Source organism: Salvelinus fontinalis, chromosome 30, assembly GCF_029448725.1.
Source record: "Salvelinus fontinalis isolate EN_2023a chromosome 30, ASM2944872v1, whole genome shotgun sequence".
Classification (NCBI taxonomy): domain Eukaryota; kingdom Metazoa; phylum Chordata; class Actinopteri; order Salmoniformes; family Salmonidae; genus Salvelinus; species Salvelinus fontinalis.
The window spans coordinates 4,867,763-4,881,890 of NC_074694.1; the positions used below are offsets into that span (position 1 = coordinate 4,867,763).

Here is a 14,128-nt window from a genome sequence, read left to right on the forward strand (position 1 = left end):
GATTGGTCATTGTGTTTTATTCAGGTCAATGTTCATATTGCTATCCTTTACAAGCCTACGACGTGATGCATCAAAGGTACCACATGACCGTCCCAGAAGTCCGTCACCGGAGGCTGTCACCGGACATGTTGGGAAGAGTCAATGTAAATAGTTTTAGTGCTGCCTTTCGCACTGAAGTGAAGGAAAAAACTCCCAAACAAGTACCATATTCTCCCAACGCATTTTACTGATGTCATTTATCCAGGATATTCACATCAGTACAGATGAAGGTGAGGAGAGGAAACTAGTGTACACAAACCACCCCGCCACGGTCACAAGTTCAGGGAGTCGACGGTGGTTTTCTACTTGCGATGCACTTTGTGTTTCGTACCGCCAGGCGTTGTTTTTAGCAGGGCGGTTACAACAGAAACACGGCGACGTGGAAGCGTGGAGAATGTCATGGACGCGCGGCTCGCTTGTGATCAACGGGGCTTTTTCAATAGTTTTTAAACGGCTTTTCAGTACAGATAAAGGTGTATTTTAAATAGTAGACAGGATAAGAACAACTGACATTCTTAATATCGTGCATAAATTCAGATCTATAGCCATGGATGAGGCAATAGCGATTATTTTAATATCCGTTGCGATGTTTTTGGGATGTTTTCTATTAGGTTTAATTCCACTTTTGATCAAACTTTCTGAGGTAAGTCATTTAATTCTTAACATTGTATTCCCTCCGTTCCCCTCCCTTCTGTAACTTGCACCGTCCCTCCCTCTACGGTCTCTTCTCCCGATGCCAAAGCTGTCAATGTTTCTTCAGACCTGTCTCATAGTGGTCTCACTGCTATGGGATCCACTCCACACAATATTTTGTGAACGTTCAATAGATAGCTCCTGTAACCCCCCCCCCCCCCCCCTCCATTCCATAGATAGCTACTGTAACCCCCCCCCCCCCTCCATTCCATAGATAGCTACTGTAACCCCCCCCCCTCCATTCCATAGATAGCTACTGTAACCCCCCCCCCCCTCCATTCCATAGATAGCTACTGTAACCCCCCCCCTCCATTCCATAGATAGCTACTGTAACCCCCCCCCCCCCTCCATTCCATAGATAGCTACTGTAACCCCCCCCCCCCCCCCTCCATTCCATAGATAGCTACTGTAACCCCCCCCCTCCATTCCATAGATAGCTACTGTAACCCCCCCCCCCCTCCATTCCATAGATAGCTACTGTAACCCCCCCCCTCCATTCCATAGATAGCTACTGTAACCCCCCCCCCTCCATTCCATAGATAGCTACTGTAACCCCCCCCCCTCCATTCCATAGATAGCTACTGTAACCCCCCCCCTCCATTCCATAGATAGCTACTGTAACCCCCCCCCCCCCTCCATTCCATAGATAGCTACTGTAACCCCCCCCCTCCATTCCATAGATAGCTACTGTAACCCCCCCTCCATTCCATAGATAGCTACTGTAACCCCCCCCCTCCATTCCATAGATAGCTACTGTAACCCCCCCCCCCCCTCCATTCCATAGATAGTTACTGTAACCCCCCCCCCCCTCCATTCCATAGATAGTTAGTGTAACCCCCCCCTCCATTCCATAGATAGCTACTGTAACCCCCCCCCCCCCCTCCATTCCATAGATAGCTACTGTAACCCCCCCCCCTCCATTCCATAGATAGCTACTGTAACCCCCCCCCCTCCATTCCATAGATAGCTACTGTAACACCCCCCCCCCTCCATTCCATAGATAGCTACTGTAACACCCCCCCCCCCCTCCTCCATTCCATAGATAGCTACTGGAACCCCTCCCTCCATTCCATAGATAGCTACTGTAACCCCCCCCCTCCATTCCATAGATAGCTACTGTAACCCCCCCCCTCCATTCCATAGATAGCTACTGTAACCCCCCCCCCTCCATTCCATAGATAGCTACTGTAACCCCCTCCCTCCATTCCATAGATAGCTACTGTAACCCCCCCCCCTCCATTCCATAGATAGCTACTGTAACCCCACCCCCCTCCATTCCATAGATAGCTACTGTAACCCCCCCCCCTCCATTCCATAGATAGCTACTGTAACCCCCCCCTCCATTCCATAGATAGCTACTGTAACCCCCCCCCCCCTCCATTCCATAGATAGCTACTGTAACCCCCCCCCCCCTCCATTCCATAGATAGCTACTTTAACCCCCCCCCCCTCCATTCCATAGATAGCTACTTTAACCCCCCCCCCCTCCATTCCATAGATAGCTACTGTAACCCCCCCCCCTCCATTCCATAGATAGCTACTGTAACCCCCCCTCCATTCCATAGATAGCTACTGTAACCCCCCCCCTCCATTCCATAGATAGCTACTGTAACCCCCCCCCTCCATTCCATAGATAGCTACTGTAACCCCCCCCCTCCATTCCATAGATAGCTACTGTAACCCCCCCCCTCCATTCCATAGATAGCTACTGTAACCCCCCCCCCTCCATTCCATAGATAGCTACTGTAACCCCCCCCCCCCCTCCATTCCATAGATTGCTACTGTAACCCCCCCCCCTCCATTCCATAGATAGCTACTGTAACCCCCCCCCCCTCCATTCCATAGATAGCTACTGTATCCCCCCCCCTCCATTCCATAGATAGCTACTGTAACCCCCCCCCCCCTCCATTCCATAGATAGCTACTGTAACCCCCCCCCCCTCCATTCCATAGATAGCTACTGTAACCCCCCCCTCCATTCCATAGATAGCTACTGTATCCCCCCCCTCCATTCCATAGATAGCTACTGTAACCCCCCCCCCCCCCCTCCCCTCCATTCCATAGATAGCTACTGTAACCCCCCCCCTCTCCTCCATTCCATAGATAGCTACTGTAACCCCCCCCGCCCCCCCTCCCCTCCATTCCATAGATAGCTACTGTAACCCCCCCCCCTCCATTCCATAGATAGCTACTGTATCCCCCCCCTCCATTCCATAGATAGCTACTGTAACCCCCCCCCCCTCCATTCCATAGATAGCTACTGTAACCCCCCCCCCTCCATTCCATAGATAGCTACTGTAACCCCCCCCCCCTCCATTCCATAGATAGCTACTGTAACCCCCCCCTCCTCCATTCCATAGATAGCTACTGTAACCCCCCCCCCCTCCATTCTATAGATTGCTACTGTAACCCCCCCCTCCATTCCATCGATAGCTACTGTAACCCCCCCCTCCTCCATTCCATAGATAGCTACAGTAACACCCCCCCCCCTCCATTCCATAGATAGCTACTGTAACACCCCCCCCCCTCCATTCCATAGATAGCTACTGTAACCCCCCCCTCCATTCCATAGATAGCTACTGTAACCCCCCCCCCTCCATTCCATAGATAGCTACTGTAACCCCCCCCCTCCATTCCATAGATAGCTACTGTAACCCCCCCCCCCTCCATTCCATAGATAGCTACTGTAACCCCCCCCCCTCCATTCCATAGATAGCTACTGTAACCCCCCCCCCCTCCATTCCATAGATAGCTACTGTAACCCCCCCCCCCCTCCATTCCATTGATAGCTACTGTAACCCCCCCCCCTCCATTCCATAGATAGCTACTGTAACCCCCCCCCCCCTCCTCCATTCTATAGATTGCTACTGTAACCCCCCCCCCCCCCCTCCATTCCATAGATAGCTACTGTAACCCCCCCCCTCCATTCCATAGATAGCTACTGTAACCCCCCCCCCCCCCTCCATTCCATAGATAGCTACTGTAACCCCCCCCCCCCTCCATTCCATAGATAGCTACTGTAACCCCCCCCCCTCCATTCCATAGATAGCTACTGTAACCCCCCCCCTCCATTCCATAGATAGCTACTGTAACCCCCCCCCCCCTCCATTCCATAGATAGCTACTGTAACCCCCCCCCTCCTCCATTCCATAGATAGCTACTGTAACCCCCCCCCCTCCATTCCATAGATAGCTACTGTAACCCCCCCCCTCCATTCCATAGATAGCTACTGAAACCCCCCCCCCCCCCTCCATTCCATAGATAGCTACTGTAACCCCCCCCTCCATTCCATAGATAGCTACTGTAACCCCCCCCCCCCCTCCATTCCATAGATAGCTACTGTCACCCCCCCCCCTCCTCCATTCCATAGATAGCTACTGTAACCCCCCCCCCCTCCTCCATTCTATAGATTGCTACTGTAACCCCCCCCCCTCCATTCCATAGATTGCTACTGTAACCCCCCCCCCCCCCTCCATTCCATAGATAGCTACTGTAACCCCCCCCCCCCCCTCCATTCCATAGATAGCTACTGTAACCCCCCCTCCATTCCATAGATTGCTACTGTAACCCCCCCCCCCTCCATCCCATAGATAGCTACTGTAACCCCCCCCCCCCTCCTCCATTCCATAGATAGCTACTGTAACACCCCCCCCCCTCCATTCCATAGATAGCTACTGTAACCCCCCCTCCATTCCATAGATTGCTACTGTAACCCCCCCCCCCTCCATCCCATAGATAGCTACTGTAACCCCCCCCCCTCCTCCATTCCATAGATAGCTACCGTAACACCCCCCCCCCCTCCATTCCATAGATAGCTACTGTAACACCCCCCCTCCATTCCATAGATAGCTACTGTAACCCCCCCCCCTCCATTCCATAGATAGCTACTGTAACCCCCCCCCCCCCTCCATTCCATAGATAGCTACTGTAACCCCCCCCTCCATTCCATAGATAGCTACTGTAACCCCCCCCCCCTCCATTCCATAGATAGCTACTGTAACCCCCCCCCCCCTCCTCCATTCCATAGATAGCTACTGTAACCCCCCCCCCCTCCATTCCATAGATAGCTACTGTAACCCCCCCCCCCCTCCCCTCCATTCCATAGATAGCTACTGTAACCCCCCCCTCCCCTCCATTCCATAGATAGCTACTGTAACCCCCCCGCCCCCCCTCCATTCCATAGATAGCTACTGTACCCCCCCCCCTCCATTCCATAGATAGCTACTGTATCCCCCCCCTCCATTCCATAGATAGCTACTGTAACCCCCCCCCCCTCTCCATCCCATAGATAGCTACTGTAACCCCCCCCCTCCATTCCATAGATAGCTACTGTAACCCCCCCCCTCTCCATTCCATAGATAGCTACTGTAACCCCCCCCTCCATTCCATAGATAGCTACTGTAACCCCCCCCCTCTCCATTCCATAGATAGCTACTGTAACCCCCCCCCCTCCATTCCATAGATAGCTACTGTAACCCCCCCCTCCATTCCATAGATAGCTACTGTAACCCCCCCCCCCCTCCATTCCATAGATAGCTACTGTAACCCCCCCTCCATTCCATAGATAGCTACTGTAACCCCCCCCCCTCAATTCCATAGATAGCTACTGTAACCCCCCCCCCCCCTCCATTCCATAGATAGCTAATGTAACCCCCCCCTCCTCCATTCCATAGATAGCTACTGTAACCCCCCCCCCTCCATTCTATAGATTGCTACTGTAACCCCCCCCCTCCATTCCATCGATAGCTACTGTAACCCCCCCCCTCCTCCATTCCATAGATAGCTACTGTAACACCCCCCCCCCTCCATTCAATAGATAGCTACTGTAACACCCCCCCCCTCCATTCCATAGATAGCTACTGTAACCCCCCCCCCCCTCCATTCCATTGATAGCTACTGTAACCCCCCCCCCCCTCCATTCCATAGATAGCTACTGTAACCCCCCCCCCCCTCCATTCCATAGATAGCTACTGTAACCCCCCCCTCCATTCTATAGATTGCTACTGTAACCCCCCCCCCCTCCATTCCATAGATAGCTACTGTAACCCCCCCCCCCCTCCATTCCATAGATAGCTACTGTAACCCCCCCCCCTCCATTCTATAGATTGCTACTGTAACCCCCCCCCCCCTCCATTCCATCGATAGCTACTGTAACCCCCCCCCCCTCCTCCATTCCATAGATAGCTACTGTAACACCCCCCCCCCTCCATTCCATAGATGGCTACTGTAACACCCCCCCCTCCATTCCATAGATAGCTACTGTAACCCCCCCCCCCCTCCATTCCATAGATAGCTACTGTAACCCCCCCCCTCCTCCATTCCATAGATAGCTACTGTAACCCCCCCCTCCATTCCATAGATAGCTACTGTAACCCCCCCCCCCTCCTCCATTCCATAGATAGCTACTGTAACCCCCCCCCCCCCTCCATTCCATAGATAGCTACTGTAACCCCCCCCCCCCTCCTCCATTCCATAGATAGCTACTGTAACCCCCCCCCTCCATTCCATAGATAGCTACTGTAACCCCCCCCCCCCCCCTCCATTCCATAGATAGCTACTGTAACCCCCCCCCTCCTCCATTCCATAGATAGCTACTGTAACCCCCCCTCCTCCATTCCATAGATAGCTACTGTAACCCCCCCCCTCCTCCATTCCATAGATTGCTACTGTAACCCCCCCCCTCCATTCCATAGATTGCTACTGTAACCCCCCCCCCTCCATTCCATAGATAGCTACTGTAACCCCCCCCCCTCCATTCCATAGATAGCTACTGTAACCCCCCCCCTCCTCCATTCCATAGATAGCTACTGTAACCCCCCCCCCCCCTCCATTCCATAGATAGCTACTGTAACCCCCCCCCCCCCCTCCATTCCATAGATAGCTACTGTAACCCCCCCCCTCCATTCCATAGATAGCTACTGTATCCCCCCCTCCATTCCATAGATAGCTACTGTAACCCCCCCTCCTCCATTCCATAGATAGCTACTGTATCCCCCCCCTCCATTCCATAGATAGCTACTGTAACCCCCCCCCTCCTCCATTCCATAGATAGCTACTGTAACCCCCCCCCCTCCATTCCATAGATAGCTACTGTAACCCCCCCCCTCCATTCCATAGATAGCTACTGTAACCCCCCCCTCCTCCATTCCATAGATAGCTACTGTAACCCCCCCCCCCCCCTCCATTCCATAGATAGCTACTGTAACCCCCCCCCCCCCTCCATTCCATAGATAGCTACTGTAACCCCCCCCTCCATTCCATAGATAGCTACTGTAACCCCCCCCCCCCTCCATTCCATAGATAGCTACTGTAACCCCCCCCTCCATTCCATAGATAGCTACTGTAACCCCCCCCCCCCTCCATTCCATAGATAGCTACTGTAAACCCCCCCCCCCCCTCCATTCCATAGATAGCTACTGTAACCCCCCCCCCCCTCCATTCCATAGATAGCTACTGTAACCCCCCCCCCCCCCTCCATTCCATAGATAGCTACTGTAACCCCCTCCCCCCCCTCCATTCCATAGATAGCTACTGTAACCCCCCCCCCCCCCCCCTCCATTCCATAGATAGCTACTGTATCCCCCCCCCCTCCATTCCATAGATAGCTACTGTAACCCCCCCCCCCCCCCCCCTCCATTCCATAGATAGCTACTGTAACCCCCCCCCCCCCCCCTCCATTCCATAGATAGCTACTGTAACCCCCCCCCCCCCCTCCATTCCATAGATAGCTACTGTAACCCCCCCCCCCCTCCTCCATTCCATAGATAGCTACTGTAACCCCCCCCCCCCTCCATTCCATAGATAGCTACTGTAACCCCCCCCCCCCCTCCATTCCATAGATAGCTACTGTAACCCCCCCCCCCCCCCCTCCATTCCATAGATAGCTACTGTACCCCCCCCCCCCCCCTCCTCCTTCATTCAGTTTATAAAAATAACATTTCAATGTATCACCATCAGCAGTTACAATGGGGCACTGAGCAAGGTTCGATATTTGTCAAGGGTGTGATTGGTACATTCTGAGCTTTTGTTGTTACCGTAGTAGAGTAGAGGAAATTACCTTTTTGTAACTAGACAGCCAAGTTTATTCTCTGTAACCAGTTTGAATTCTTGACTTTATAAAAAACTAATATTGATATGGCATAATTTAACACTGTTATTATACCGTGACTCATGTTTTACCCCTCTCTCCTTCCTAGAACAAACAACCGTTGGTGTGTAGGTATAATAATGTGTGTGTGTGTGTGTCTGTGTGTGTGTGTGTGTGTGTGTGTGTCTATGTGTGTGTGTGTGTGTGTCTGTGTCTATGTGTGTGTGTGTGTGTGTCTGTGTCTATGTGTGTGTGTGTGTCTGTGTGTGTGTGTGTGTGTGTGTCTATGTGTGTGTCTGTGTCTATGTGTGTGTCTGTGTCTATGTGTGTGTCTGTCTGTGTGTGTGTGTGTGTGTGTGTGTGTGTGTGTGTGTGTGTGTGTGTGTGTGTGTGTGTGTGTGTGTGTGTGTGTGTCTGTGTCTGTGTCTGTGTCTGTGTCTATGTGTGTGTCTGTGTCTGTGTGTGTGTGTGTGTGTGTGTGTGTGTCTATGTGTGTGTCTGTGTCTATGTCTATGTGTGTGTCTGTGTCTATGTGTGTGTGTGTGTGTGTGTGTGTGTCTATGTGTGTGTGTGTGTGTGTGTGTGTGTGTCTATGTGTGTGTGTGTGTCCCTTTCTCTCCCAATAGAAAAGGCTGCAGTTTGTCAGTATATTCGGGGCAGGCCTGCTCTGTGGTACTGCTCTAGCTATCGTCCTCCCAGAGGGGGTGGAACTACTGGAAGAGTCATGGAGAGGTGAGGGGTACCAGACATATAATGTAACGGGAGTAACAGCCCAGGGTACTAACTTATCAGGACATCAACGACAGATGGAGCAACTGTAGGCTAAATCCCTGTTGTTGAGTTTGTATTGGGGAAAAAATAGTTCCTCGATTTGCAGCTATATTGATGCTATAAGTAGTCTGTAGTCCTCTAAGGGTTATCTTGCCAAATGTTTATTATTTCAGTGATGTGTGCATACAACTTTATCTATAATGGACCTTCAAGCCAAATGCCCAGCCCTTTAATTGGTGTCTGTTTGCACCCACCTCAGCGACCAGACCAAGCCAAATGCCCAGCCCTTTAATTGGTGTCTGTTTGCACCCACCTCAGCGACCAGACCAAGCCAAAGGGCCCGGGGGTACTTCAGGATACATGGGCAATCAAATGACCTCATTGAAATGAAAATCAACTTGGTGAGCTAGTTTAAGGGTCCTTGGTTATAGCTCGGCTTGGCCAGACAGGAAGCTGTACTGTTACATCAGGGCGATGCCATGGTAACGGAATTACGCTTTGACTCAGGTTTTTCCCTTTCAAATGTACAAAAAAAAAAAAAAAAACATTGATTTCAATGTTTAACAAACCATACAACTCTATGCACAATAACTACTTTGAACAATTTACACTAAACATTTAATCAAAAACAGTTACTGTCAGAATGGCATTTTAAATCTCCTTCAGTTTTTTTTTTATGCGACCACGTTTTCCAAAACATTTGTTAAACATCTGCTCCGAATGAAGATTCAAAAGACGTCTGCAGAAAGCCCGGGGTGTCAGCTGTGATATGACGCCTTCAGTGTGAAAACATTTGTTAAACATCTGCTCCGAATGAAGATTCAAAAGATGTCTGCAGAAAGCCCGGGGTGTCAGCTGTGAGATGACGCCTTCAGTTTGAAAACATTTGTTAAACATCTGCTCCGAATGAAGATTCAAAAGACGTCTGCAGAAAGCCCGGGGTGTCAGCTGTGAGATGACGCCTTCAGTTTGAAAACATTTGTTAAACATCTGCTCCGAATGAAGATTCAAAAGACGTCTGCAGAAAGCCCGGGGTGTCAGCTGTGAGATGACGCCTTCAGTTTGAAAACATTTGTTTTGGTTAATGACCTACAAGTAAGTGAAGTGGATGATCACTCAGTAACAGAATGATGGTAACAGAATGACATCGAGGGTCTCTGATCTGTACCCGGTCTCCCGGGTGGCGCAGTGGTCTAGGGCACTGCATCGCAGTGCTAGCTGCGCCACCAGAGTCTCTGGGTTCGCGCCCAGGCTCTGTCGCAGCCGGCCGCGACCGGGAGGTCCGTGGGGCGACGCACAATTGATCAATCAATCTGATCTGTACTAGACAGAAATTAATCATTAATAACATCATTCTCTTCATGGTGATGGATCCTAAATAGATACACACCACAGGTAGAAATATGTCATATCCTGCTTTCCACGTTTGGCTATTATTCTACACACCGGCTGTTATTCTAATGAGCTGCAAACAAGATCACATTTGGTTGGTCCAGACCGGACCAAATCTGAACCAATCATAGATGTCTGTATTTCACAAGTTTGGACAGCCCAGTACAGTAGAGCTGATTAGAGTACAGTGAAGTACATACAGTTGAAGTCGGAATTTTACATTCACATTAGCCAAATACATTTAAACTCAGTTTTTCACAATTCCTGACATTTCATCCTAGTAAAAAATGCCCTGTCTTAGGTCAGTTAGGATCACCACTTTATTTTAAGAATGTGAAATGTCAGAATAATAGTAGAGAATGATTTATTTTCATCACATTCCCAGTGGGTCAGAAGTTTACATAAACTCAATTAGTATTTGGTAGCATTGCCTTTAAATTGTTTAACTTGGGTCAAACGTTTCGGGTAGCCTTCCACAAGCTTCCCACAGTAAGTTGGGTGAATTTTGCCCCATTCCTCCTGACAGAGCTGGTGTAACTGAGTCAGGTTTGTAGGCCTTCTTGCTCGCACACGCTTTTCAAATTTTCTATAACATTGAGGTCAGGGCTTTGTGATGGCCACTCCAATACCTTGACTTTGTTGTCCTTAAGCCATTTTGCCACAACTTTGTAAGTATGCTTGGGGTCATTGTCCATTTGGAAGACCCATTTGCGACCAAGCTTTAACTTCCTGACTGATGTCTTGAGATGTTGCTTCAATATATCCACATAATTTCCCTTCCTCATGACGCCATCTATTTTGTGAAGTGCACCAGTCCCTCCTGCAGCAAAGCACCCCACAACATGATGCTGCCACCCCCGTGCTTCACGGTTGGGATGGTGTTCTTCGGCTTGCAAGCCTCCCCCTTTTTCCTCCAAACATAACGATGGTCATTATGGCCAAACAGTTCTATTTTTGTTTCATAAGACCAGAGGACATTTCTCCAAAAAGTACAATTGTAGTACAAAGTAGTCTGGCTTTTTTTATGGCGGTTTTGGAGCAGTGGCTTCTTCCTTGCTGAGCAGCCTTTCAGGTTATGTCGATATAGGACTTGTTTTACTGTGATATAGATACTTTTGTACCTGTTTCCTCCAGCATCTTCACAAGGTCCTTGCTGTTATTCTGGGATTGATTTGCAAAGTACATTCATCTCTAGGAGACAGAACGCGTCTCCTTCCTGAGAGGTATGACGGCTGCGTGGTCCCATGGTGTTTATACTTGCATACTATTGTTTGTACAGATGAACGTGGTACCTTCAGGTGTTTGGAAATTGTTCCCAAGGATGAACCAGATTTGTGGAGGTCTACAATTTTTTTTCTGAGGTCCTGGCTGATTTCTTTAGATTTTCCCATGATGTCACGCAAAGAGGCACTGAGTTTGAAGGTAGGCCTTGAAATACATCCACAGGTACACCTCCAATTGACTCAAATGATGTCAATTAGCCTATCAGAAACTTCTAAAGCCATGACATCAATTTCTGGAATTTTCCAAGCTGTTTAAAAGCACAGTCAACTTAGTGTATGTAAACGTCTGACCCACTGGAATTGTGATACAGTGAAATAATCTGTCTGTAAACAATTGTTGTAAAAATGACTTGTGTCCTGCACAAAGTAGATGTCCTAACCGATTTGCCAAAAGTATAGTTTGTTAACAAGACATTTGTGGAGTGGTTGAAAAAACGAGTTTTAATGACTCCACCCTAAGTGTAAGTAAACTTCAAAAGTAGAATGCGCAAGGTGTAATGGTAGGTAGCACATGATCAGTTGTTCATGTCACTCATTGCAGACCTTAGAGAGATATTTATAACTTGTGAGAAATGTCCAGATCAACTAACGTTTAGTTTTTTCTGTTTTTTATAGCCCATAGATATCGTCATTTTTTTTCTCTCTCACTCAAATATCACATGAATACACATTTTAAAAGTGGCTATAAAACTGTAAAATGTTCTTTGCACCCCATGACAAAATGTGTAGAATTGCAGTGAATAAGCTTTAAACCTGCACATTTCTCTCCATCGAGAAGAGGGGTGTGAACAGTTTTTATTTTGCTGGAAGATGGGAACCGTGTAACGGCAGTCCTCCTCCTCTTCATCTGAAGAGGAGGAGTATTGAGGGAACCAAGGCGCAGCGTAGTGAAATGACATATTTTATTAACGAAAACACGAACTTGACTAAACTAACAAAAACAACAAACGGTGTAGACAGACCTAGACGACGAACTTACATAAAACAAGAAGAACACACGAATAGGAAACATAGACTACACAAACCGAACAAACCGTAAACAGTCCCGAGTGGTGTACAGACACAGACACGGAAGACAATCACCCACAACGAACACTGTGACAACGCCTACCTAAATATGACTCTTAATTAGAGGAACGCCAAACACCTGCCTCTAATTAAGAGCCATACCAGGCAACCCAAAACCAACACAGAAACAGAAAACATAGAATGCCCACCCAAACTCACGTCCTGACCAACTAACACATATAACAAACTAACAGAAATAGGTCAGGAACGTGACAAACCGAGTGAAAACGTTTGGGGAAACCCTCCTCTACTGTACTATACTATACTATACTGTACTATACTATACTGTACTGTACTGTACTGTAATTCACATGTTGGTTCTCATGGGTCTTAGTTACATGGAAATCATCAACAACATTTCCAAGCTTTCACACACTGAATCTATGAATTGGTACTGTAGAATCTGGAAACACAACGTAAGATATTTGTATTTGAGGATGTTGAGTATGCCTGTTGCTAAAAAAAGTCTGTGTTTGTTAAGAAAACACACCTCTCTGTATTCTCTCCGCAGTCTCCTCCTGCTCTGTGGCCCCAGCAGCAGCCAATCAGAATGCCAGTGACGGTGGGGTCGGAGGTCAGCTCCAGGAGATGGGCCCCTCCTCTAAAGGTCTTCCAGCACGGTTCTTCATCGGGGTCTCCCTGGTCGTAGGGTTCATCCTCATGTTCCTGGTGGATCAGATCAGTAGCTACTGCTCCATACACGGTCAGTGATGCTCCGAGGTGAAGACCTAGCTCCTCACTCTATTAGCATTAGCCTGTCCTATTGAAAACACACTGTGAGGACGCTAACTTCCCTAGCGTTCATTTGGGCTAGTATCGTAAGCATTATCCCGTCCCATTGAAAACACGCTCTAGGATCAGCTTCCTCTCTCTCCCCCAATCATAACCTTCACCATTAGTGGGGGAAATGCTAAACTGATCATAAAAATCAGTGTCTGGGGTCAACTTCACCCTTGTCCGATGAGGTACTACTTCATATAGCATCATACGCAACATTACCAAAAGTATGTGGACACCCGCTGGTCGAACATCTCATTCCAAAATCATGTGCGTTAATATGGAGCTGGTCCCCTTTTTGGACCTCGTTTTGTGCACGGGGGCATTGTCATACTGAAACAGGAAAGGGCCTTCCTCAAACTGTTGCCACAAAGCTGGAAGCACAGAATCATCTAGAATGTCATTGTATGCTGTAGCGTTAAGATTTCCCTCCACTGGAACTAAGAGGCCGAGCCTGAACCATGAAAAACAGCCCCAGACCATTATTCCATCCTCCACCAAACTTTACAGTTGGCACTATGCATTTGGGCAGGTAGCGTTCTACTGGCATCTGCCAAACACAGATGTGTCCGTCCGACTCCCAGATGGTGAAGCTTGCTCCAGAGTCCAATAGTGGCAGTGGTATTGCTCCAGAGTCCAGTATTGCTCCAGAGTCCAATACTGGAGTGGTTGCCAATAGTGGCAACCACTCCAGTCGACGCTTGGCATTGCGCATGGTGATCTTAGGCTTGTGCGCGGCTTCTCGGCCACGGAAACACATTTCATGAAGCTCCCGAACAGTTCTTGTTGCTGACATTGATTCCAAAGGCAGTTAGGAACTCGGTGGTCAGTGTTGCAGCCGAGGACGATTTTTACGCACTTCAGCACTCGGCGGTCCCGGTCTGAGCTTGTGTGGCCCAACACTTCAGCACTCGGCGGTCCCGGTCTGAGCTTGTGTGGCCCAACACTTCAGCACTCGGCGGTCCCGGTCTGAGCTTGTGTGGCCCAACACTTCAGCACTCGGCAGTCCCGTTCTGAGCT

General features: G+C 49.2%; 1 protein-coding gene across 2 annotated transcripts in view; it reads left to right on the forward strand.

Moving 5' to 3' along the window:
- Window positions 1-279: 279 nt before the first annotated feature.
- Window positions 280-14,128, forward strand: part of LOC129828558 (zinc transporter ZIP9) — a 26,556-nt gene continuing 12,707 nt past the window's right edge. For both annotated transcript variants that reach the window (XM_055889585.1, XM_055889583.1), the window contains exons 1-3: window positions 280-682; window positions 8,444-8,549; window positions 12,843-13,034. In XM_055889585.1, coding sequence (XP_055745560.1) covers window positions 587-682; window positions 8,444-8,549; window positions 12,843-13,034 — 394 coding nt within the window. In that variant the 5' untranslated portion in view covers window positions 280-586. The remainder of the gene's footprint in view (window positions 683-8,443; window positions 8,550-12,842; window positions 13,035-14,128) is intronic.